The sequence below is a fragment of the Thamnophis sirtalis genome, unplaced genomic scaffold (genome assembly GCF_051295495.1).
Source record: "Thamnophis sirtalis isolate CommonGarterSnake01/CBP01778 unplaced genomic scaffold, rThaSir2_p1.2 scaffold_13, whole genome shotgun sequence".
Taxonomy (NCBI): Eukaryota; Metazoa; Chordata; class Lepidosauria; order Squamata; family Natricidae; genus Thamnophis; species Thamnophis sirtalis.
The window spans coordinates 12,473,440-12,499,830 of record NW_028261393.1 but is presented as its reverse complement, the minus strand read 5'-3'; the positions used below and the strand labels follow the sequence as shown (position 1 = coordinate 12,499,830).

At 39.3% G+C, this 26,391-nt stretch overlaps 2 protein-coding genes across 6 annotated transcripts in view; both read right to left on the bottom strand.

The window, feature by feature from the left end:
• EYA3 (EYA transcriptional coactivator and phosphatase 3) overlaps positions 1–4,627 on the bottom strand; it is a 29,306-nt gene extending 24,679 nt beyond the window's left edge. Inside the window, exon 1 of one of the 3 annotated variants that reach the window (XM_087727553.1) lies at positions 4,397–4,627. The gene's annotated coding sequence lies outside the window, so the exon portion shown is untranslated. Of the gene's footprint in view, positions 1–4,080; positions 4,242–4,396 lie in introns of those variants that run through there. The other 2 variants (XM_087727555.1, XM_087727554.1) reach the window with 2 other exon arrangements.
• Positions 4,628–6,983: 2,356 nt separating this feature from the next.
• On the bottom strand, positions 6,984–19,413 carry PTAFR (platelet activating factor receptor). 3 transcript variants are annotated; one of them, XM_014071634.2, is made up of 2 exons: positions 19,250–19,413; positions 6,984–9,747 (listed from the first exon to the last, which is right to left on the bottom strand). In XM_014071634.2, the coding sequence occupies exons 1-2, from the start codon at positions 19,268–19,270 to the stop codon at positions 8,659–8,661; spliced, it is 1,110 nt and encodes a 369-aa protein (XP_013927109.2). In that variant the 5' UTR covers positions 19,271–19,413; the 3' UTR covers positions 6,984–8,658. The 3 variants fall into 3 exon arrangements, with proteins under 3 accessions (XP_013927109.2, XP_013927110.2, XP_087583684.1); XM_014071635.2 differs by having other exon boundaries at positions 6,984–9,744; XM_087727558.1 differs by lacking the exon at positions 19,250–19,413 and adding an exon at positions 16,333–16,401.
• Positions 19,414–26,391: the final 6,978 nt, after the last annotated feature.

Sequence of the window (26,391 nt, the reverse complement as noted above, 5' to 3'; positions counted from 1 at the left end):
TAACATCCATTTTGGCTGACGCAATCCTATGCCTCTAGAATTCTTAACCCCCCCCCCAAAAAAACACAATTCAAAACAAACCCAACCCAAACCTCAAAGATTCTTAACCATGAATCACCGAGATTAATGGGATTTATTCCCAGATAACAACCTACCTGCAGTGTTATCGCTTTTTTTAGTGAGAAAGTTCTCATTAAAATAAGATTAAAAACAAATGCCTGAAAATTAATGTCTTGATTCTCAGTCATCCATTCTTTGACCTGAAAATTAAGATATTGCCTGCCATGTGATGCCTGCAAAGTAAGTTCAGAGCTATTCACATTTTCAGTCCTATTTGTTTGTCTTATAATTAGAAATAATCCCATGTGAACAGTTCAAAGACATTAAAAAAATATGTTAATGCCTGCCATAAACAAGCCAGTAATATTTTCAAATTTTCAGTTGCCTGTACCAAATATGTGTTTCTTACTTATTCCAACATTACTGAGAAATTTCATCGAATCAATGCTGTCCACCATAAAATATTCCTGAAGTTAATAAGACAGCAACCCACTCATCCAAAAGCTCCAAGTCAAAACCAATAGCAAATACTTTAAAAAATCTACTTTCCTGCTTCATGCCAACTTCCAGTTTTCTAAAGATATTTTTGTACAGGAAGAGCTGTAAGTATAAATAAAGTCAAATGGTTTTATTCTTAGAAATAGTGAAGCCACTTTTATGAAACCTGAACCAAAAATATTGTACAGTAGATGGATTTTAAATCTAATTTTATCTTTTATTATCTTTTATTTCTTTTTCTTTCCAGAGCAGGTTGAGTACATTGCATTAATCTACTGCTCTGGCTTAAATGTCATACAAACATGAAGGAGACATATTATTTGGAATTCAGCAATCGAGATTAACAACCCAAAAAGTACCAAAAAGATCAAAAGGGAGTATACTTCCTTTCAATGTAGAAAATTAGCATTTTCCTGAAATTTTATTTTATTTAAACTATTTTAAAACATTTTATTATCTCTTAAAAACCATATGGTGTGAATAGAATACTGATTGCAATAAATATAGAAAATGAGCTGAGGTGGCCCAGTGGTTAAATGCAGCACTGCAGGCTACTTCAACTGACTGCAGTTCGGCTGTTCAAATCTCACCGGCTCAGGGTTGACTCAGTCTCCATCCTTCCGAGGTGGGTAAAATGAGGACCTGGACTGTTGTTGGGGGCAATATGTTGACTCTGTAAACCGCTTAGAGAGGGCTGAAAGCCCTATGAAGCGGTATATAAGTCTAAGTGCTATTGCTATTGCTAAAATGTAGTTTCATAATCTTTATCTCTGAATGAGTCCTATCATTTCAGCACAAATATTAAAATATATTTTTCTACAAAAATAATCAGAGAAAAAAATGTCATCAGGAAAGTAAAATGAAACATTTTATAAACCATCTAGTGTACAATGTAATATTCTATTCATCTTCACAAAAGGAAATCCCATTCGATTCAGTGAGACTCCTAACTGTGTACTCCTATTTTATTATTCTATAAAATTACAAGTGAACGGGTACTAGAAAATGAAATGAATTGAGCAAACTAGGATTCATTTTATCATGTAAATACAAAATATCTTACAACACCTATCCATGATCACCAGGACAATGCTCTTCTCAATGTAATTTTTTAGCCAAACCATGGTTGACTTGTTTGCAATTCAGATATTTATAGTGCTGGAGAAGACTCCTGCGAGTCCCTTGGATTGCAAGGTGATCAAATCAGTCAGTCCTAGAGGAGATCAACCCTGACTGCTCTTTAGAAGGCCAGATTCTGAAGATGAAACTCAAATACTTTGGTTACCTGATGAGAAGGAAGGACTCACTGGAGAAGAGTCTGATGCTACAAAAGATTGAGGGCAAAAGAAGAAGGGGATGACAGAGAATGAGACGGCTGGATGGAGTCACTGAACGTTTGTCTATGGGGTCGTGATGGGTTGGACATGACTTCGCAACTAACAACAACAATTTATATTGCACCTATTCTCACCACACAAGGATGTCCTCATCACACATCAGACATTTTCTGATTTCAGTTCCTTAAAGCTCTGGCAGTAAGTTGAGTGGCCAAGGATAAAAGAAATAAATTAAAAAGCCATGACAACACTGTTGTCCAACATGTTTTTTACTCAATTGTTTTGATTTAAGAAGGAACAACGTTGTGACACACTAAGTGCTTTTTATTCTTTCTGCTGTGACTCTGAAATCAGTACAGCCAAGGTATCATTTGTACATAGAAAGAAGAGTACAAGTAGTCCTCGACGTACGACCGCAATTGAGCCCAAAATCTCTGTTGCTAAGGGAGACATGTGTTAAGTGAATTTTGCCTGATTTTATGACCTTTCTTGCCACATTTGTTAAGTGGATCACTTCAGTTTTTAAATTACCAATTACCGGCTGTTAAGTGAGTCTGGCTTCCCCATTGACTTTGCTTTTCAGAAGGTCACAAAAAGTGATCATATGACCCTGGGACACTGCAATCGTCATAAATATGAGTCAGTTGACAAGCTTCTGCATTTTGATCACATGACCATGGGAATACTGCAACAGTCACAAGTGTTTAAAATATTCATGTCACTTTTTTCAGTGCCATTGTAACTTGGAATGGTCACTAAGCAAACTGTTGTAAGTCGAGGATTACCTGCATCTTATTTTATTGCCTAAGAAAACCCTGCTAACCCATAGTCATGCTTCAGTTCAGATCTTCTAACAGACTGACAGACTGACAATCTCAGAATCTATAAAAGGATAAATCTGACCAACTGGTCTTGGGGTGGGGGTGGGGATTGGGATGAACTCCTCAAAGGGTAGTCCGAGATGCTAAAAACCTCTGCTTGCCCCTTGGCAAAGGTATCATAAAAAGATAATATAATAAATAAAATAAATAAATACAATATAATAAATGCAATATAATAAATATAACATAATCTAATGTAATATAATATAATAAATAATAGAATAGAATAATAACTATTGTCACTTTGAATCGCCATACATTAAAATGAAATATCGCTGCATACAGCTCTCAAAGGGTCACCATCTCCAATATACACATCAACATGACAAAATAAATACAAAATTATGTATATACCCAAACATGTGACATAACCACCAATTAAGTACCCTCTTAGGCTAACATCAGAACTGCAGAAAAAACCATTACTGCCAACCTGCCTTCTATCGAGGACCTGTATGCTGCACAAGTCAAAAAAAGGGCCGTAAAAATATTTACAGACCCCTCGCATCCTGGACATAAATTGTTTCAACTCCTACCTTCAAAACCAGGGCACTGCCCACCAAGACAACTAAACAGTTTCCCCTCCCCCCGAAAGTCATCACTCTGCTAAACTAATAATTCCCTCAATGCTGCCAAACTATTTACTAAGTTTGCATTACTATTACTATTAGTCTTCTCATCGTTCCTATCATCGTTCCTATCACCCATCTCCTCTCACTTATCACTGCAGTTCTGTAACTTTGTTGCTTATATCCTTACCATTTATATTGATATTGTTTCCTAGTGGATTGCTTATTTGTACCCTATGACTACCATTAAGTGTTGTACCTTATTCTTATTCTTGATGAATGTATTCTATTTCATTTTTCTTTATGTATGTACACTGAGAGCACATGCACCAAAGACAAATCCCTTGTGTGTCTAATCACACTTGGCCAATAAAGAATTCTATTCTTTGGATTGGCATACATTAAAATGAAATACCCCCACACACAGCTCTCAAAGGGTCACCCTTTCCAATATACACTACATCAGTGTTTCTCAACCTTGGCGACTTTAAGTCCTGGGGACTTCAACTCCCAGAATTCCCCAGCCAGCTGTGCTGGCTGGGGGATTCTGGGAGTTGAAGTCCCCAGGACTTAAAGTCACCAAGGTTGAGAAACACTGCACTACATCAACGTGACTGAATGAATAAATATACAAAATAATGTATCTGCCCACATATGTGACATAACCACAAATTAAGCAACCCTGTCAGGCTAACGTAACTATGTTAAGTCCAGGTTTTCACACCGCAAACAGACCTTCGCCTCCTCCAGGCATTCGGCTTCTCTTTCATGAAAACCGGGGGTTGTTGAGGGGGAATCAGAAGTGTCACCGCATCACGTGGCGGGGAGTTCCACAAGTTGCGGGCACGTCCCGTGACGCGCTCCTCCGCCGCCGTCGCCCCTCCCAACTGCTCTCTCTTCTCCCTTCCCCCCATTCACGGATGGAGGGGGGGGAGGGAAACAGCCCCTGGGGGCGGGGCCACGGCAACCGCTGCCCAGGCCACGCCCACCGGCCCGCGCGCCGATCGCGCGAGAAGAAGTGAAAAGGGGAAACTTTTTTTTTCCCTCTTACCGTGAGGAGACCTTTGCGGAGCCGGCCTTGGCGCCAGGTGACATGGCGGAGTGGATGACGACCACCGCGGCTCCGGCGATGGACTGGGTTCCCAAACAGGACAACAAACTCCCCCACCAAAAAAATAACAAGAAAAGAAAGAAAGAGAACGGAAAGGAACCCCTTTCGGCAAGCCTCCGCTGGGCTGGGACCCGGAAGAGGAAGCTCCTTGCCGGAAGTGACGGCAAAGGGAGGCGGGATAGGATTGGCCGGGGTGTTTACCGTTGGCGACCGCCACCGTTTAGGTCAGAGGTCTTCAAACTTGGCCACTTTAAGACTTGTGGCTGGCTGGCGAATTCTGGGAGTTGAAGTCCACAAGTCTTAAAGTGGCCAAGTTTGGGGACCCCTGGCTTAGGTTCTTACCCGTGATTCAAAATGTCTGGGAAAGAGGATGAGGGAAGGCACGAAAGATTGGAAGAGGAGCGGCCGTGCCTTTTTCGTATTGCCATTGAACTGGCAGGTAAAAACAAAATGGGGCTGAGGGCATTCACGCTGTCTTTGCTCTTCACAATTGCGGCCCCACCATAATTACTTTTCTCTGCCGGTAGGGGTCGCTCACCTCCCTCCTTTGGGGAGCCAAAAACGGTTGCAGGAACTGGGTAGATCTAGTTTAATGAAAAGAAGGACTGGGGGAGACATGATATCAGTGTTCAATATCTCAGGGGTTGCCACAAAGAAGAGGGAGTCAAGCTATTCTCCAAGGCACCTGAGGGCAGGACAAGAAGCAATGGGTGAAAACTAATCAAGGAGAGAAGCAACTTAGAACTGAGGAGAAATTTCCTGACAACAATTAGTCAGTGGAACAGCTTGCCTCCAGAAGTTGTGAATGCTCCAACACTGGAAGTCTTTAAGAAGAGATTGGACAATCATTTGTCTGAAGTGGTGTAGGGCTTCCTGCCTAAGCAGAGGGTTGGACTAGAAGACCTTCAAGGTCCCTTCCAACTTTGTTATTCTATTCTAATTTTGAACTGTCCAGATGAAAGGTAGCATGCGGGAATAGAGCAGCTAATAGAATTGGCTGCCTTCGGGCAGAGTTCCCCCCTTGTAATTCTACTGAGATGGGGTAGATATACATAAATATACTGGAGTGGAGCCCACATCTTTTAACGGGCTTCAAAAATTGGAATGGTCATTAATTGAGAATACAAGTTTTTGTATTTCTTCATTCCCGTCAAGTGGCTGTTTACCTCATATTTGTGGCAGCTCTAACTTGTAAGTAAAAAAAGTTTTTGCATATAGTTTAATTTATATATACACATTGATATTAACTCTGCTTACTCAACCCCAGCAAATTAATTTTAAGACAGTTAACTTCTGATACAAAAATATATTGAATAGATTCACACATGGTATTTTATCAAATTAAATAAGCCATAATTAATTGGGTTTCATACTACTAAGACATAAATTACATTTAATAATGTATGATTGGGTTTAGTTTAGTGTGATAGGAATCCATGTCACTACTAAGATTTGTAAAGGCTAACATATCAAGTTATTTTTAAAATTTTAGGCAAATTGACTTGTTCCCATAGTAATAGGTTCCACTGAATTTAGTGAAGCATTTCTGGTATGTTAAATAGTTGCAGTTCTCTTTTGTTTTATTTGGAGAATAATTATTTTAATGCCATACAGTACCAACAAATGTTCTCCATGTTGCAGTCTTATTTTAAAGCAGCAAATAACATTACACAAAATACCTGCAGGAACTTCACAATTAGAATAAAACTTCTGATGTGCTTATAACACATCTCAAGTTGGTAGTAATTAAAAATGCAGGAGTTCCAAACTAAACTATTTGAGAAAATTTTAAGTCGAGACCATTTCTGGCAAGTGGAATGCAGAATCCAGACATACTCAGAGGTAGCCTCACATGATAGTTGTCTGTATTATAAATAAACAATAAAAGCACAGAAAGAAAGATTGATGTTGGGAACCATTCCATAGTTGCTGTCAAGCACCAGAAAAATCAGTAGATCCAGGCAGTTAGATCCAGGGTATAAAGATTTATTCCAAGCTCAAGAATTTGAACTAGCGGTTAAAGTAATTTGGCAGTAAATAAGGAAGTCAAGGTGGGCTGGGCTTAGATTGCTTATGGGCGCTAAGAGACTGATGATGCATTTGAACCCTCCCTCAGGCTTAGCCTGGCCATCTTCTACAACTGCTGATCGTATCCTTCTGCTACCCTTCTCCCTCTGCCCATAATTCAGTCACCTATTTAGCCAATTTTCTGCCAGCTGTATGATCCAAAAGGCTTTTATTCTTGACTCAGTGAAAGCATGAAAACTCTGTCCTGAACACATTTTATTCTCCCCCCCCCCCCAATGGTATCCATTAAGAAAATAGAACCATAAACCAAAACATTGGTAACATTTCTACAGGACAAAGTTTGGAGAATTCATCCTCACTCAAAGTGTCTGTCTTTCCCAGAGACAGAGGCCAAAAATTATAGTAAAGTTGGAAGCCTGGTGAGCTTCAAATCTTGGATAATCTTTTCTGACACTGTGGTTCTAATAAAAGTGTTACCAGCTATACATTTCAATCTTTTTTCCCTTCCCAGACCAACTAGACTATGGTTGTCGTTTATAGTCTACGATACAATAATGGAGATACTGAAACATTTTTATCTTTTTAAAAAAATGGACAGTATTTATTAACTAATTCTTCATCATTAGTGATCCATACTCCTTCATTCCACAACATTATAAAAGTCACATGTCTACTAATTCAGAGATTTAATAAAACAATCATTACTATTTGTATTTTTGAACATTTTAAGGTTAGTTTATTACAAAGCAAAGGGTAGAAATGAAATATTAGGCAACAGTTGGGTCTCTTAAGGAAGCCAAATATTCCTGATCATATTCAGCATTCTAAATCAAGAACAACCTTCATGCAGGGATGAAATCCAGCAGGTTCTGAAAGGTTCTAGAGACCCGGTAGTGGAAATTTTGAGTAGTTCACAGAACCGGTAGCAGAAACTTTGAGTAGTTCGGAGAACCGGCAGATGCCATCTCTGGCTGGCCCCAGAGTGGGGTGGGAATGGAGATTTTGCAGTATCCTTCCCCTGCCACGCCCACCAAGCCACGCCACAGAACCAGTAGGAGGAAAAACTGAATTTCACCACTGCCTTCATGGATACAAGAGGCTCCTGTCTCAGACGCGTGCCTGTCAAAATGTGAAAGGTTACAGATGTGGAGAAGGAAAATACATTGAAATGGGCATAATATGCCAGAAGTCTTAATTTCATCTAAGCTTGTAATGTAGCTTTTATTTTAACATAGATATGATTGCAAAGAAAAGAATGCGAATCCATTTTTGAGGGACTAGAGGCAGCGGCTCTCTTATACTCCAGGCTTGTTTCAAGATAGGTCATCTTGTTTCCTATCTCAACTTCTAAATCTACAGGTGGATTCTTGACTAACCCCTAAGTGTTAAGTAGTCTGTAAGTTTTGGTTTGTATCTCTCAGCCTTTCTTGATAGGAAGGAATGGCAAAAGAGCAAAAGAAAGAGTATATCCATGAGAACAGAATGTTTGATGGAAAGGAATCCTATAGCCCTGTCCTAGGTATTGGCAGTAGGTCCCAAGAAAGATCGGATGTGTGCCAAATGATGCCCAAGAGTTTAGAAGTATCTCAGGATGAAAAAAAATACTGATTATCAAATATATATTGCATCACAACTGCAACAATGTCTTATCCAGCTTTCAAATAAGAGATTCACACATTATTTCCCAAATACCCAAAGTCGTCTCCTTTGAGATATGGTGTCTCCTTTCAGAGTTCTTGCCTTTGTGTTACGTGGCCTCCAGCTCTTACTGTTTTTAGACAAGAGTTGCAACCCTAAATTGCCAAGAAGCCTTGCTAGTCATTAGCTTTTACTTGATACTGATAAGTAAATCTTGCTCTTCTGTAAGAAAGTCACCATTTCATTCCGCTTTACAATTTTCAATCAGAAGGTCTGTCAGTGTAGATGTTCAGTCCATTTCCTTAAGTATGAAAAGTAGACTTCCAAAAGCTGGACATCTGGGCAGCAAATCAAAGAGACACACAAAGCTCCCGATTATAATCTTTGCTCTTTGTAAGGAAATATATTGTATTCCCTAATTTATATGCAGTATATGCTTGTCCTTTAACATATGCAAATTATAACCAAATGTATGTTCTTTGGCATTTTTTTGCTGTTCCAGAAATACCTTCCTGCACGTTGCATTCAAAATACTTTTAAGGTTTGGGGGATGCAGGCAAACAATTGTCTAATTGTACCATCCCCTCCATTACAGTGTCAGTTGTTTGCCTGGAACATTTTCGACTGTCTTTTATGTTTTTCAAATTTTCAGAAAGATGTTTCCTGAATTTTTTTGTGAGAAAACAATAAATGATAGGATCCAAGACACAGTTGGCACCCAGAAGAACAAGGGTAACCTGGTGGATATCATTTAATATTTTTTGCTTTTGGCAGCTTATGTCCCACTTCTTCAGAACCATCAAAGTCCAGGGTAGATCCACCAAGTGGTGAGGCACAAAACAGAGAATGAAGACAGTCAGAACTGTGGTCACTAGCCAAAGGGCCCGTTGCCTGACATGGGCGCTCCTCCGACTTTGCAGTGATTTTGACATCAATGTCCGGATAATGAAAGCATTGCATACCAAGACAAGCAGGAAAGCAACGAAGAAACAAATACAAATAACCACATGGAAGGCAAGAATAGGAGTTGTATTACCGCTGGTGTCATAGCGCTCAAAACACCGAGTCAGGTGCCCCTCAGTGGTTGTGCCATTATCAACTAAAAAATAGATGGAAGGAACACCTATTAGGACCCAGATAGCCAATGTGACATAAATTCCTCTTCTTCGTGTGCTGGATTGAACGGTTGAAATGGGCTTTGTGACGGCTTGGTAACGATTGTATGTTATTACTCCCAGGAATGCCACAGAGCAGTACGTATTGACGAAAAATAAGTAGCCAGCTATATTACACAGAAAACTGGGCATGATCCAATTCCCTTTGTTGTTGTAGTAAACAATCCATGTTGGCAATGTAACCAGGAAAAGCAAGTCAGCAGTTGTTAAGTTGACTATGAATATTTTTATTTCATTTAATTTCTTCTTAGCGTAAAGCCGAGTGAAAAGCCACAGCACATAGGTGTTCGCTACAAAGCCCAGAATGAAAATGATGCTGTAGTAGATGGTAAACAGTAGATATCTGAACTCAGAATCCACATGGCATTCCTTAGTTTGCCTGAGAAGTGCAGAGTAGGTTCCATTTTCATCAAGTTTGCTGATCATTGCGGTAGTCATGGTGTCCTCCTCCTGGAAATAAAATGACAAAAGGAGATAGTTAATGGGAGAGAAGAAAATGATGGGATTTCTTATAGCTAACTTGGAGCTGGCTATGTCATTAATGCAACCTCATTTGCCTCACTCAAACCACTTACTATGGAGCAGTCCATTGCCTTACCCTCTAGGGATCGCCTTTCCATGGATTCTCTAGGAATTGTGAGGGTTTTCAACTAAAGCTTTAACCTGGGAATATCTTCCTATGTTTAACTATTTTCGCCTGTCAGGAGGTTGTACTTCGAGATTGTTCCTTTGGCTATTCACATTTAGCAACTGGGTTGGACAGTCAGCCTTCAACTCTCGGAATACCTCTATACCGAGGTTACCCTGCATTTATTCACTATTTACATTAATCATCCATTGCATTCTCTCAAGCGTGATCACATTATTATACACATTCTGAATACTCCACTTTTTACATTAGTTCAAGTAAACACATCATAAAGTTTAAAAATCAGACTAACGTTTCACTTTTTTTAGCTTACTAAGTAAAATAATTACAGTTAAATGCCTAAAGTTTTTGGAGGTCTTCCTAAAATACTATTTGCTTGGTTCTTATCATCTGTATATCTGCAGTTTTTTTCAGGGTAGGGCTGGATGGAATAAGAAAGGAACAGAGCTGGTTCATTACCAGGAAATTAGATGACTTCCTTCTCCTTGTAAAGTTTTATAAAGCTCATAAGGGGTTACAATACAAGGCCATCTGTGCTCAAAAGTTTCTCACTCCCCCCCCCCCCCCCCAGATCTTCATATATGATTACGGCTACTTAATCTGCTGTTTGTCTTTTTATCTGGGAACCTGCGGCAAATTAAGGTATTCATCATTCAGCAGACTTCTGTATTAGTGTTCTTCAAACTTCTTTTCACTTGACTCTGTGGTTACCTAAGAATAATGAAAATCTGGAGCTCGGGCTGCATTAGTTACTTGCAAGTTCTGGCAAGGGGTGGAAATGAGTGGAGGGGAAGGAAGTGGAACTATATAATAAAAGAGGAAGGGATCTGAGCTTTTACTGAAAAAATAACCTGAGGTTAAAAAGGTTAAAGTTTAGCACAGCTTAATGCTTTTCAATCATGGTGTCTTTGGCAAAAGAAAGCTTCAGCCTCTAGTAATAAGAGAAATACTCTTAGAAACCTTTAAGAATAGAGGCGAGTGATGTGCGGGAGATGGTCAAGACTGGGTTTTAGAGGCCCTTTCATTGAGGGCTGGCTAAGACACGTGTGTCAACCAGAAGCTTCATCTTGAATGTGTAGCCCTTCTTCTTTTTTTAACCTACACAAACCAATTGTATAACAACTAAGAAAAGCTGTTGTATACTTTTACCCAAATTATGTAAATATTTGTGATAGTTAAATTCTTTTTTGAAACTTCGCACACACATTCCTAATGGTAATTGGTATCCTGATTTTATTGTTTGTGCTTATTATCTAAGCTTAGCTCAATTCTTACAACACATAGATGAAACGGTGACCTCAATGGCATGGTTATAATTTTACCTTTGAATGTTACCTTCTGCTGGTCAGTGACTGAATTAAAGAGCCCACTGCCAAGAAGATGACTCATATCCATTTGAAAAGACCCCACAAGTTATATGGCTGGGAGCAAAACTTAGATTGATTTGAAAATCTATGTCTCATTCTATGTTGCATAAAATATTTCTGGCATTTTTGCAGTCTGAATGACAAAATCTTTTCAAGAAGAGTCTTGGGCATAAAGTTTGCCAATAGCATTTTCTTAGGTTGAGTTCAAGTGACCTCTGATTACCATTGGGTCCAAGCCCAGCAGACAGAAAGCTAACATTAACCAAAGATTTAAAAACTGGTACCAAGACTTAGGGACCATACACACCAAACCCACCTCTATCTAGCAAGATGTTAATACATTTTGGAACTGCAAGAATAGCTCTCTTAAATTTAAATTGGACAACTTCAAGGATATCAGGCTTTCTAAATTAAATACTTGGGACACCTAAAGAGATAGGAAATGGCTTTGGCTATGAAGACTTTGAAAGCTACAATGATAAAATGATTTCCCTTCAAATAGAAAAATCTCCAGATAGCTGATCTTTGTTATGCAACATTTGACAATGAGGACTAGAACAGCATCCACAGGTGTTATAATTTAGATAGATACATAGATAGCATTTCCTTTTGTTTGCCAATTGAATTTTATAACCATCAAAATGCAAAGACTTCAGATTTTCTTCTAAGTAGAAAGAACTCCAAACTAACTGTACTATATATTTTCTTCTCTTGAAAATTTAGCAATAGGGTGATCTTTTTTAAACTTTCTTGGGGGCAATATTTCAATTACAATGTTCTGCTGCCTTCCTCTTACTCACTTCCTCCTTCTAGGCAAATAAGTGCATTAGAAAGAATTATTTAACTTTTATCAAATTAGTGTCTTTTTAACTTCCTTATTCCTTATAATACAGCTTCAAGTGATATTTTCTAAATATTTTTGCTGTATGTTTCTGGGTACATCTGCAATTATTTTATATGGAAGGAAGTGAAACTGGTGTAGCCCTTCTTAAGAATTTCTACATAAACCACAAAATGAATTGGGCAACATGAACCAAGGTTGAACATAACTACAGATTTGTTTGTGCTTCCTTTCTCAAGTTTTTGATTGATTCCTGCTTTAAAAAATATTCTAAAACTATTAGGCATCTTGATTATGTCTAAGGGAAATCATTCTCCCATACTTGAGAATTGTTGTTAGTTGCGAAGTCATGTCTGACTCATTGCGACTCTATGGACAACGTTCCTCCAGGCCTTCTTGTCCTGTACCATCCCTGGAGTCCATTTAAGCTCACCCTTACTGCTTCAGTGACTCCATCCAGCCATCTCATTCTCTCTTGTCCACTTCTTCTTTTGCCCACAATCGTTCCCACCATTTGGCTCTTCTCCAGTGACTCCTTCCTTCTCATTAGGTGACCAAAGTATTTGAGTTTCATCTTCAGGATCTGGCCTTCTAAAGAGCAGTCGTGGTTGATCTCTAGGACTGACCGGTTTGACCACCAAGGGACTCACAGGAGTCTTCTCCAGCACCATAGTTCAAAGGCCTCAATTCTTTGGCACTCAGCCTTTCTTATTGTCCAGCTTTCACAGCCATCCATTGCAACTGGGAAAGCCATAGCCTTGACTATATGCAGTTTTGTTGGCAAGGTGATGTCTCTGCTTTTTAGTATGCTGTCTAGATTTGCCATAGCTTTCGTCCCCAGGAGCAAGCGTCTTTTAATTTCTTGGCTGCACTTCCCATTGGCAGTGATCTTGGAGTCCAGGAAAATGAAATCTGTCACTACCTCCATTTCTTCCCCTTCTATTTGCCAGGAATTGAGAGGATTGTATGCCATGATCTTAGTTTCCTTAATGTTGAGTTTCAAGCCAACTTTTGCACTTGAGAATAAGCCTGCCTTAGTAACACATATACAGAACCACTGTTAAAGATTGCATAAAGATTACGTGGATGGGCATTTGCCACGGTGTGGGACCTAGCAGGGGCCCACTTCTGACCTAAGCCATTCCAAGCAAACTATTTCCAGACATCACTGACTGCAGTGAACATTGCAAGAGGTGAGATGTGTTTATCTGTGATAGCCAAAAATCAGAGGGAGTCTGGTAGCACCTTTTCCAACTAACAATGGTTTTTTTTTTGGGGGGGGGTGTCTTGGTGCTCTCTTAGTTTGATTGTTTTCTTGCAGACATTTCATTACCTTTCCAGGTTGGTTTAACTTCTCTTATTCAACTTTTCCAATTTTAATTCATTTTTTAGCAGTTGCAACTTTTTATTGTATTGCCAGCCACCAGAGTCGTGGTATCAGTGAGATAAATGGCACAGAAATGTAATAAATAAATAAACCCAATTTAAATCCTTTGTCAGTCTAGCCACACCATGTCCCTGATGAAGTAAACTGTAGTTCAAGAAAGTTTGCACCTTTTTATAAAGTTTGTTAGACAGAAAAGGCGCTACTTGATTCTTGTCTTTATAATTGGTAAGAACTAACAGAAAGAAAGGAACTGTTTATCTTGAATGACTCGGTCTGCATCTCCGTAGTAATCCTGTTTTCAGTTATAGTAAGTCAATTGGCAGTGTTGAAATGAAACTCAACTGCTAGTCATATTACAGGCGGCATGCTGGCTGAGTTATCCTTTACTACTTGCAGCAAAACGCCCCAGGTATTGTGCTGATCTTTCATTTCCCAATGAGAGAAGTTTCTGTTGGCAGCAGAAATTTGGCACTTTCCCCAAATCATCATGAACAAACAAAAAATAAATCCAGAAAAAAGATCCATGGGAGCATTTAAATAGCTTCTTAGAGCCCCAGAGGGAGAGAAATCGATCAAAACATAGAAAGGTGTTTGATATCAAAAAAAATATTTTTGTTTCCTTGTTGGCTTTTGGATTGTGTCTTTGGAATGGCATGTAGATGTTGTTTATCTCTACATGCCTGTTGATGACTGATTTGTCTCTAAATGCCAGGCTTCCAGGGAATCCTCTAGTATTTCTGGACTTGGCTTGGTCTAGGATGCTCATAATTTCCCAATTTCCCAAGCTATGGTTAAGTCTGTCTGTATGTTGTGAAACTAAGGAGTCTGCATCATGTTTTCTGACCCTTAGTTGGTGTTCCTGGATGCACATTGCTAATTTTCTGCCCCTTTGTCCTACACAGTTGCTGTTATAAGCTTTACACCTTATCTTGTAAACAAGTTCTATTTTTTCTTCTATTGGTGGAATATCTATTATTATGCAACTACAGCAGAAAAAAGAAATGCACAGAGTTTGCAACAACTAAGGGACAACACTAATATCCTTCGTTGGACATGATCTAGCACTATTCTTTTAACTGTAAAACTGTAGTTCGGCATTCTGGATAATTTAATTGATATTAGATTCTCTATTTTTAGTATAATTCCACTGTCAATTTGCCAGTGATGTAAAAAAAAAATCAGTCACACCCTTTCCTGATCTGGTAGACTTTTCAACTTCCTGGTACTGGAAACAAGTTATTTTGAATGCTAACAGGATGCAATATGGTAACAACTTTTTGTTTGCCAAATTGAAAGAAAGACAGTGATTGAAGGCATGGCAACAAAAGTTGTGTAACTCAGATTAACTTTACAATACACTGGATCATTGCACAAACCTATAATACAATATAGGAAGCCTAATCCATTTTGGTGGTTTGTTTTTGATGCAAAGTGGACTTAAGGCACAGGAACCCGAGGTTTCCGTATAGAATCTGGATGGTTTGCTACAACCATCTACTTCTGTCCTTAGAGAACAGTCATATTGAAACTGAAAAACCCAAAGTCCAAAGCCCATAGTCACAAACTGGTTGACGTTAATGATTTGACATCTTTGAACGCATATCTGCAGAAGCACTTTCCATTTAAGGGAACAGTGTCCTGGTAGGATCTTGTGGATACTGATTAACCTTTTGTTAAATATTATTTATTTATTAATATTATATATTATTTATGTATTTTACTTGTGAGTCCCTTGGGCTGCAAGGCGATCCAACCGGTCAGTCCTAGAGGAGATCAATGCTGACTGTTCTTTTGAAGGCCAGATTCTGAAGAGGAAACTCAAATACTTTGGCCACCTAATGAGAAGGAAGGACTCCCTGGAGAAGAGCCTAATGCTGGGAAAGACTGAGGGCAAAAGAAGAAGGGGACGACAGAGAATGAGGTGGCTGGATGGAGTCACCAAAGCAGTTGATGTGAGACTCAAGAGGATGGTAGAGGACAGGAAGGCCTGGAGGAGCATTATCCACAGGGTTGCGATGGATCTGACACAATTTCGCAACTAACAGCAGCAAATATTATTTCATATTTCTGCCTGCCCAAGCTCTAATCTTGCCAAACAGTTATGGCATATGTCTGAAAAGCCCCAATGAAAATTGTCTACAATATCATGATTATCAGAGACATTGTGGATAGACACAGTGGTGGACAACTCATAGCTGACCTGCCTGTTTATGATAATTTTTTTCTGGAGAAAGATAGCACCAATGTCAGAGGAGCCAATCAAAAGGAATTTTATCAGAACCCCTGACATAAGTACATATCTAAATAGGAATCATTTGATATCTGCTAAGGCTCATAGACCCTTACAATCACTGCCAGCTCCTGGAGACTTCTGGCAATTTGTTTGTGAATTAGCATAATTTGAAGCTAGAAGAAACAACAACTGCCTTCTTCACATTCTCTTCTATGGTTATTCTGATTGTGCGGAAAGAGTATAATCTAAACAATGAAGCAGCAGGCAGGGAAGGATGGGTCTCCTGAGTGTACATCGACCAACAATCTCCAAAATTTGGAACTGAGCTTATTTCTAGTATCTACTATTTCATAATCAGAATAATTATTTCTATTGAAATATTCATTATTGAGCCCAACCCCATGATGGATATTTCTGTACAAACAATCCATTGGCAATAAGTATATTTCTATAAAGTTATTCTTGAGTTTTTTGGATTCAAAAAGCCTAGATAACAAAAGCCGGATGCTGTCCTAGCATACTTAAATAATTTCATCTGTAAAGGCACCCATCACTCACTACAACAAGGATGGACATTCTTGGTTGTGTCCAAGGTTTGGCCACAATGTAATAATGGGCAATGTCCATCCATAGAAGGCCAATCTGTGGGAACAATGTCTCTTACATGCTGCGACTTGAACTCAACTGAAAGCAACGCAGGAAATCTACATAGTCGTTGGAAATGAAGAAACATGTGTGTGTCATCCTCATTGCCAAACAGATGAAACATTGAGCAAGTCTGAGAGGAAGATAACTTGCTACAAAAAGCTATGGGATAGTACATGCTGTATACTTTATCCCTAACTGGAATGAGACAGGCGATCAAATATATTTAAACGTGTGTCAATGTAAAAGTTGATGTTTCCGATCCAAGGAGCTACGGGATCAGCACTGATGAGTATGACACGTGCGAAAGTGAACCGAGTTTGGATTTGCTTTTAAATTATTTACATACTGTGAGAATGTATGTAGTATGTGAAACTGAATTTGAATTCTGAATCATCGAAGGCTCAATCGGATCACAGTAGACTTGTTCACCCTGGGCATTTTGGCAGTTGTAAATTGCCTCATGAGAGCAACTTCGGTGTGGTGGTTAAAATATCAGGCCAGAACTCGGAGACCATGAGTTCTAGTTCTGCTTGAAGCACAAAGGCAGCTGGGTGACCTTTGGCCAGTCACTCTCTCTGAGCCCTAGAAAGGAGACAATGGCAAACCATCTTTGAAAAACCTTACCAGGAAAACTTCAGGGACTTTCCCAGGCAGTCTCCCAGAATCGTTCACAATTGAACAGAAGAGGGAAAAAATAAACCACATGCTTGTTTATCTAAAGATTATTTGCACAGAAAACTATGATGTCTGCTACATGATGTATAAAATAACAAAATGGGTGTAATGCAGTTGCCTGGATTCAGCTTGATAGAAAGCCAGGAATGGCCCTATCTTTAGGCAAAAAGAAGGAAGTCACCTCAGATGGCATTTTACTTAGAGGAAAGGACTGTGCTTACTCTATGCTATCTTAATGACTTCTGGCACGTTCTATCACTAATGTTACACACACACACACATCACATGGTCCTTCCATTGAACTTTTTGCACATATGAATGGGACCAGTGATTTGTCACGGCGGGAAACAGAGGTGTGACCCAGCCCTGTTTCAAGGCAGCTTTATCAGGTCCTTTCCATCTTTATATATAAAAGCAAAATACCACTCATGCATCCTCATGAAATCTCCAGAACCATAAAGCCTACAAACTTGAAATTTGGCATGTACAGTATGTTCCTCTTGGCTTCTAGGTGCTCATTAAGAAAGAATTTTTTGAAATGACCATCAGATCATTAGTATTTCTTATAGTATTGTTAACACACTCTGGAGCTAAGGAGTTAGACGTTCTACTCCCCCTCCCCACATGAAAAGAACTCTGTTCCAACTGCTACTTGGATGTGGCCCGATCACATAGTTTTGTAGCGGAGCACGGGTATTCAGCTAGTTATGAAATAAAAACTGAGTTAGATTTTTTTCCTTTTCAAAATATATACAGGCTAGGGTTCCATTTCTCCTCTCTATTATACATGAACAACCAATCCCTTCTTTTAGGGCTGCACAGGTAAAGATCCCAGGACTAAAAGCAGCCATTTAAAAATTTGGCTCCCTTGCTTGGAAGAAAGTTAGGTTCTCTGCCTTGTTGAAGAATCCCCCAACTTCCTGACAACCATGAATGAGACATAAAAGATCCAACTTAAAAAAAGGACAAGGCAGCTAGGCAGGTCTTGTTTTGTGACAGCAACTACTGATGACTTTGTTACACAGAATACTTTTCACGCTTCTGCTGTCACAAAGCATCAAACATAAGTGTGCAAAGGTTGATAGCAGATTATGAACACCTCGGTTATGATTCCATTAGAAAAGCGTAGAATCTATACAAGAAGACAACAAGCCAAGGGCATCCTTGAAACAACAGGATTTCAATTCCAAGCCATTTATCACCTGCTCTGATGTAATCTACCCTGAAGTCTCAGCTCATTAGGATGCCACATTTCACAGATCCCACTAAGGAAAGGCTTGGAATCCATAGCCAATTTGGTCTTGTGCATGTCAGGGCCCATGTTATGAGATCAGTTGCAACTGAAGTCAGCTGCTTCATTGCTATATTTTATTTCTCCATGCCTTTTAATTATATATATTTTTATTTTAAATTTTAAATAAAATTAATCTAATTTTATTTAATTAGATCCCCCCCCTGAAGGTTTATGTCTATAATACTTTAAATGTGCCATAGATGTTTTATTATATAGCTGTCATGATTTGGCTTTTCTCCCATGCATTGAGCCAGGAATGTAATTTCTTTTATTCTGTTAGCAATAGGAATGCTTGTTATCAATGAAGGAATGTGTGAATGCCAACTCCAATTGTGCAGGAGGTGGGTGGCTTGTAATGCTCCCAATCAAAGAAAAGCTTGCTGCCCAGGGGTTTATGCTAGAGAGGTGTATAGGATGGGGTTGAATGTGGTCCCCTCCTATGAGATGGGTAAATGGCCAGCTGCCACCCTTGTCAGAGGTTGGTTGGGGAATAGACAAGTAAGGCTTCCCTTAGCTGCTTCTCTCAAACGTCTCGGCTCTGCCTTCCAAAGGCACACCCTGATGAGATTCAGGTGCCATCGCTCTGCCAAAATGCGTGATTCTGAGTCTGGAATATGCAGAGAGCTACCATCTCCTCTAACTTTCAGATAACAAAGTATATTGGATTGGCCTTGATGACTTGTCAGAGGTGGAAAATCCCAGCATGAAGCTTGTCATTTCATTACAACCCCACCCACCCACCCCTGCTTCTTCACTCATATTATTTAAACTATGCCAATGTAACAAGCAGTGAGCAAGTACAAAGAAGTCCATGCAGAGATCCTGTTCTGTTCCAAAATAAAACTAAAAGGGACTTACCTCCATTCGTGGCTTATACATTAATCCCACTAGCAGATTATGGGGAATGAGGAGCTTTTCTTCTCATGTTTTTATCCTGGAAGTCCAGATTATCTCAGTGTGGCTTCTTCCGAAGTGTCCACTGTGATTATTTTTACTCTTCTGGAGAAAAAAGTTTCGGGAGAACACTTAAGATTATCATACTGTATTACGTCTACGGAAGGAGGAGCCCATTATAATATCACATGCAACAGAAGTGCTGGGAAATCCCAAAGGGCCTATGTGTGTGCGTGTGCAGTATATACATTCTGCAACTGTTTGAACTTATTTCTCAAGAGCAATAGCAGGAAACAGATGCCATGAGTGAGCATTGTAAGGTGTGGTCGGTACCTCAGGTAAATGAGTCAGATTCATAAAACAGTTTAACCTAATTTCTGCTTCGTGGCTTATCCAGGCAACAGTCTGATCTCCCACCTAAGTGCATGTAAGAGAATTACAGAGGAAAATACCTGGTTGCAGAAAATGATTCTGTGAAATTTGCACTGTATTCTCTTGACTCTTATTTCATATTTGTATGGGCATGGATATGTTTGCCTTAAAAGGTAAAGGTTCCCCTTGCACAAATATGCTAGTTGCCCCTGGCTCTAGGGGGTGGTATTCATCTCCGTTTCAAAGCTGAAGAGCCAGGGATGTCTGAAGACGTCTCCATGGTCATGTGGCCAGCATGACTAAATGCACGGAACGCTGTTACCTTCCCACCAAAGGTGGTTCCTATTTTTCTACTTGCATTTTTTACATGCTTTCGAACTACTAGACTGGCAGAAGCTGGGACAAGTAATGGGAGCTCACTCTGTTACGCTAGGGATTTGAACTGCTGATCTTTCTGATCGGCAAGCTCAGCAGCCACTGAGCCACCACGTCCTTTTTATATTTGCCTTACAGCCTTTAAAAACCTTACCTGTCATTCTGAATGTAGTAATGTTCGTCAAACATTAAAAGAACTAGTAACCAATATGTGGAGCTCCAACCTATGTATTCTCAGGAGGAGTGGCAGCCTGAATATTTGCTGTCTGGGGCAAGTGAGTGTTAGTGTAATGGGAGACGGGCAGATAGCGCAAAATCCAGGAAATGAGAAACAACTGGTAGGAAATGGCAAGGAAATAAATAGAATACTAGGAACCTGGATGTCCAGGGTTTTTTAGTTACCTAAAGGCAGAACAGAGGGAAGAGGTGGAAGGTAAGCAAGCAGGAAATAACATAATTGGTTCATAGGGCGAGATAAAAGAGGTTATTGGTAGAAAAAAAATGATCTTTCAAATAAATGGGGCTTTATAATTTCCCATTGCTAGAGAAAATTGTTAGGAACTCTGGACCTGAAGGAAAACTGGATCAGTACTAGATGAAGTAAAACCAGATTAGAAGACTTAATGATGAAGCCATAGCTTAAATATTTTGGATATATAATTCCAGGGCAACGATCATTTGGAAAAGACTCAGATAGTCTGGAAAACCCAAGGATTTTTTAAAAAGGAAGGTTACAAAGATCCAAAGGAACAATTGCTGACTAACAGTAGTGTCGTTCCAAAAGTTTGTCAGCTGGGCCACAAAGAATCAGAAGTGTCTGAACAACCTGGCCATCTGGATTTTTGCAGCCCAATATGAAAACCCCTTCTCACCCGGTCAAATGTAAACAACTCTTACTAGGCATGGCTCTTGCCACGATAGACGGATGGAAATTCTACCTTCTGCCCAAAAGAAATGTACTTCTAGCTCTTTTCACAGAAGTGGGCGTGTTATATGCAGCGAAACCTCTCCACAGAGAAGGTTGGGCATTCCAAGCTTTTTAGTTAAAAGCAGTTCAGTTTCAATATTCGGAGGCTGGAAGGTATGACTGGAGGCAGAAATCGTGTTTGGGACCTGTTTATAAGTGTTTTTTAAGCCTGTCTGGATTTCATTTTTTGTCCAGACTCATACTAATGAGTTGTTTTTTACAACTTAGCCTGACTGATACTATAGGTAATGAGGAAGTTTTGTCTCCCCCCCCCCCCAAAAAAGGCAAAAGATACACTAACAAGATATATTCAGTAGATTTGGGCTACAAATATTTAGATCAGTGATGGTGAACCTTTTAGACACCATGCCCAAACTGCATGTGTGCGCATGCCCAAACTCAAAAGTGCACACGTGTGCAAATGCGTGCATGCACAGACCTGTGCACATGCCAGAACATGATCGGACGCATGCTCAGCAGAGATCCGAAAACCATCCCAACACCGGCAGCATAGCAAGAGGTGAGATCTTTTTCTTTTGTGAGCTCCTGTTTCATCATTTGCAGGGGAACAGAAGCACACGAAAGAAACGCCATGGAGATCTGACTTGGGCAATGGTGCGTGCCAGCAGAGAGGGCTCTGCATGCCACCTCTGGCACGGGTGCCATAGGTTCGCCATCACAGATCTAGAAGACTGTTATAGCAGCAAAGGGGTTTCTGTACTCTGTTTGTAGCTATTCAGTGGGTTTTTAGGTTTTTGTTGCCCGGATCTGTTAGTCCAGGGGTCAGCAAACTGTGGCTCTGGAGCCGCATGAGGCTCTTTCATCCCTCTGCTGCAGCTCCCTGTCACTCAAACTATGTGTCACAACCGCCAATGTGTGACACCTGGATGTCAGCACACACAAGCAGTAGGTTTGCAGCAGGTGGATAATTTAAGTTCGGCTTTTTGCTTCATAAATACAAGGACTCAAATAGACGTTGAGTATTTTATTTGAAAGTAACCTTCAATCCAGCATCTTTTATTTCAGAGTTCAAAATGTTTTTGTTGCATGCAGAAGTAAACATTTGTTTTCTCTGATTTGATTTTTTTTTAATCCGTAGCATAAAGGTTTAAAAAAAACCTGACACATGCAGTGTTATCTTCATTTTAACGTCAAAAGGGTTTTGTGGCTCCCGATGTTTAATGTAAAAAACGAGTCCAAATGGCTCTGAGTGTTTAAGATTGCAGAACCTTGTGTTAATCTAATAATACAAATTCTTAGTAGCTTTAGATATTTTTCACTGAACCACAGTAAGAGTTTAGATAACCCCTAGCATAAACATTGCTCTTCGTAGGAAAGCTTTTCAGAGGAAATAATATATTTTTAGTGTTGGTTGCTCTGTGTGGGCTGGTTGTTTCCCTTTTTTGGCAACAACCATACACTGTCACTTTGATCCATTCCGTATTCATTTATTAGCTGTTTTTGTGAGTAGCTGCCTGTGTTTTCATACATTGGTCAATTTGGCAGAAGTCTTAACAGGACCCATGGAATAAAGCAATGTGATCATATGAGTATTAGGATTTGACAGCCTTACAGTTCTGTTCAAGGGCCTTTTTTAATAGCATGGGTGGAGAATCTGTGACCTTCCAGATAGGCCCAAAGATCTCTATCTTTGGGTTTTGGGGAGAGAAACAGAATTATCTGAATCATTAATACTGCGGAAAAGCAGCCTGGCTTATTCTGACCAGGAGCACCTCCAAATCTAGAACCAATGTTGTTCTACTGCTTCAGCAAAGCAAGCCATGGAAATCAACAATATCCATTTCAAATCATTATGTGCTAGTGCACATGGCTTTTAGCATTTCCTCTTTTTGTTGAAATTCTTTTTTAAAATATTTTTTTTATTTTTAATTTTTAAAACAAACACAACACAAACAATCCTCCTCCTCTACATACTGTAGAAAGTGTATCAGTTGGTTACAAAAAGGCTTTCGTGCATCTCTTCCACAGTCATCAACCATAATTCATATTAACTCAAGTATTTTAACTCAGACATGTATACATATTACCATCATCATACCTCCATTTTCATTTGACTATAATTGTTCAAACGTCCATCATAAAATATACCAAGATTTAAAACATAACCACAAACTGTCATTTCATATGCTATTTCTAAAATCCTCCAATGACACTGATTCCTTATGGCCTATTTTAGCTAAACAGCTATAATATTTAGTAACATTTTGTTGAAATTCTTATTCTATAACCAAGTACGCCATATGTAGATTGCAGAAGTTAACATGGGGAGTGGGGAGAGCCGCAACTTCATTATGTTGCTGGTGTTATTATCACATGTGATCTGGGTCACTGAATTGTGCAATGCCTTTGGGCAAAACAATTGGTTCTTTAAAAAATGAGAAGCCATTTCTCAAAATGTTCAAAAAACCCCACTTACAATTCTATCAGTATATCTTCAATTGTCTAGAAAAGCTATTGATCAAATACCAGGTCTGTTTGTAATGTGACTGACTTCATCTACAACTAAATGTTGGGCAAGAAAAGAGACCTAACATACTAAAACTAGTTGGGCAATAGCAATAGCAGTAGACTTATATACCGCTTCATAGGCCTTTCAGGCCTCTCTAAGCGGTTTACAGAGAGTCAGCATATTGCCCCCAACAATCTGGGTCCTCATTTTACCCACCTCGGAAGGATGGAAGGCTGAGTCAACCCTGAGCCGGTGAGATTTGAACCGCTGAACTGCTGATCTAGCAGTAGCCTGCAGTGCTGCATTTAACCACTGCGCCACCTTGGCAAAGACAGATATCCTGCCCTGTTAAAAATATACCCTCCTAGGTTCTCCCTCAGCCATGATCCTCTAGGAAACCTTTTTTTAAAGTTTTATTAAGTACTTTTATTAAGGATTTTAACAATAATAAAATATAACACAAACTGAAATCAGAAAGCGGGAAAAGAATAGAAAAAAGGAAGTATACAGTGCAAAGGAAAAAGGAAAAGAAAAAAGGAAATCGGAAGCAATATTTAAAGAATGACTTCTGATCTTCATCATAACTAGTACAATATTTATCCATGATACAGTATCATTTCTTTATATAGCCTACTCTTTATTCATTCACAAATCCATGGATCATTAACGTTTCTGTCCAGATATCAACAAAAAGTCCATAAAGAATTTCCAGAATTTTATATGTCTTATTTTGACCCTGATCAAACAAATTGACTTTGTATTCCTACCTTTTGCTTCTGTTTTGGTTCTTAGTTCATTCAGAAAACTGCCATATGATTTCATGTTCCTTCAGTTTTTCTTTCTCCCATCTATAAATTTTTAAGTTTCCCTGGCTGCAGATCCTGAGGGATGTCAGTTTTAATGCTCTTTGGGGAAAGGCTCAAAATTTAGTGGAGGCAGACTTCTAATAGGGAGTGTCTGCCTTAGCCGCCTACATGTGGTGACATGTTTGATCTGGCTTTGAATCAGAGCTTCATTGTCTGGCAATATGCATGGCAAACTCTGATGAGGGCAAAATAACGAAATCACTCAACATAGCAATTACAAGTAATAGCGTTGAAGTGATGTCACCATTACATGTTTCATTATTGAGCTCCTCTTCACCCTCCTCTCCACAGTTGCCTGTGAATGTACTACGCACATTAAAGGATTAATGGACCACCGCCATTAATAGAACAGCCCATTACAACTTTGTGCCCATGCTGCAAATGAAGAAATGATTGTGAGTTGCTCACTAAGCATCCTAGTTATATTCAGTTGAATTAAAGAATGAGTTTCCAGTTTGTGAGTTCAGGCTTCTAAACAAATAAACTTTAATAAGTTTCTGGTTAAGGTTTGGGGCCTCTTGAGAAGATTCCACCTGTATCACTTGAGGGGGAGAAATACTGGACAGGATGCCAAAATCTTAGGCTTCTGGCTGGTGAAAAACAAAGAGTTCTATTTCCCCATAGTAACAGCAGAATTTATTCAGACTTATAAAAAACAAACTTTTGTTTGTGTGTCTTTTTTTAAGCAGTCAAGTGATGTAAAAGAAAAGTTCCACCAACCCCTTTATAAATAGCATTACATTAAAAAGACAAAGACAAAGAGAAAATTCAACTGAATATAACTAGGATGCTTAGTGAGCAATTCACAATCATTTCTTCATTTGCTGCAGAGAGAAAAATCAGGAGTTGGAGAGGAAGACTAGGGGAAAAAGGGGAAGCATCAGTTATAACTTCTCAAAAAGCCACGTGGTTTGAAAAGTACAGTGGTGAGTCTTAGTACATTGTGGCTTAGCATGTTGGGCAAAGTGCACAGAGAGTTGTGATTTGTCAGTCAGAATTAACCAAGCCACAGCATAAGTGGATAACTCTGAAACCATTCAAATCAGGTGGACAGCTAAGCAGAACTAGCAAACCTATTGATGGCAACCTGGGTTCCCCTCCCCATTGAAATCTGATTTATCCTAGATAGGCCAGTGTGGAAAAACAGCAGCATCCTTAACTGTGTTATTATGGCACACTGAACCATAGGCATTGGATTTCACAAAATGCTGGCTAACATGTCACTTGATGGTTTGTGGCTCAGGGTGTTGTACAAGCCCACTTTTCTAGTTACCATATAAAATAAAGGTGCAGACGGATTCCTCTACTCCTTCCTCCAGACAGCTGATTATCTTCTTGTGAAATCTTACGTAGTCACATTATGTACTTTGTTGAATTACCAGAAAATGAATCCCTCCCCAAGTCTACCAAATCGTAACGGGTGAATCATATGTAACATCCAGCCTCTTCCAGATACTTCAGATGATTGCAAAAGGCGGGTCTCTTGGGGCATGTTGGTTAGTGGCCAAGAGATCAGTGGTATTCCAAGAAAGCATGACCAGCCCATAAATACTTGGAAGTTATTTTTAGATATGCTTTAGTATTCTATTGTTGGTCTGATGGCGACTCTCAGAATTTGCCTTATAGTATTAAACGCTTGAAGTGTGATACAAACTGGAATCCCAGCAAACTTTGTTTTCATCCTGAAAGGCATCAATATTCAATCGGTATAATATCCCCCTTTATAAGAACAGCAATTTTAAGAATAAGCATTTGAGTATTAAGCCTTGTCTTTGTGATACCTGAACAAATACCGTTGTGTTCTTGTACTGGGAATATCACAGAGTAGATCATAGACCAAACTAATTAAGGTCATACTTCGTGTCTTTACTTTATAAAACCTTATAAACCTTGTTTTTTGTGACATCCACTCAGATAGGAACTTCATCCGAATTCTATCCAAGCTTCCATACACAATGGGAGGCTAGGGCGGCTGAAAAGATCAGTCTTGCTGCCTATCTGAGATTAAGGATTTATTCCGAATAAGAAAAGCTTGGTTTGCCCTGGTTTCATTTTA

Coding starts and splice junctions, on each gene's coding strand:
- PTAFR (XM_087727558.1), bottom strand. CDS start 16,401: ATGGACATTGCCCATTATTACATTGTGGCCAAACCTTGGACACAACCA. Junction 9,748..16,332: donor GAATGTCCATCCTTGTTGTA/GTGAGTGATGGG, acceptor TTTTATTTCCAG/GAGGAGGACACCATGACTAC.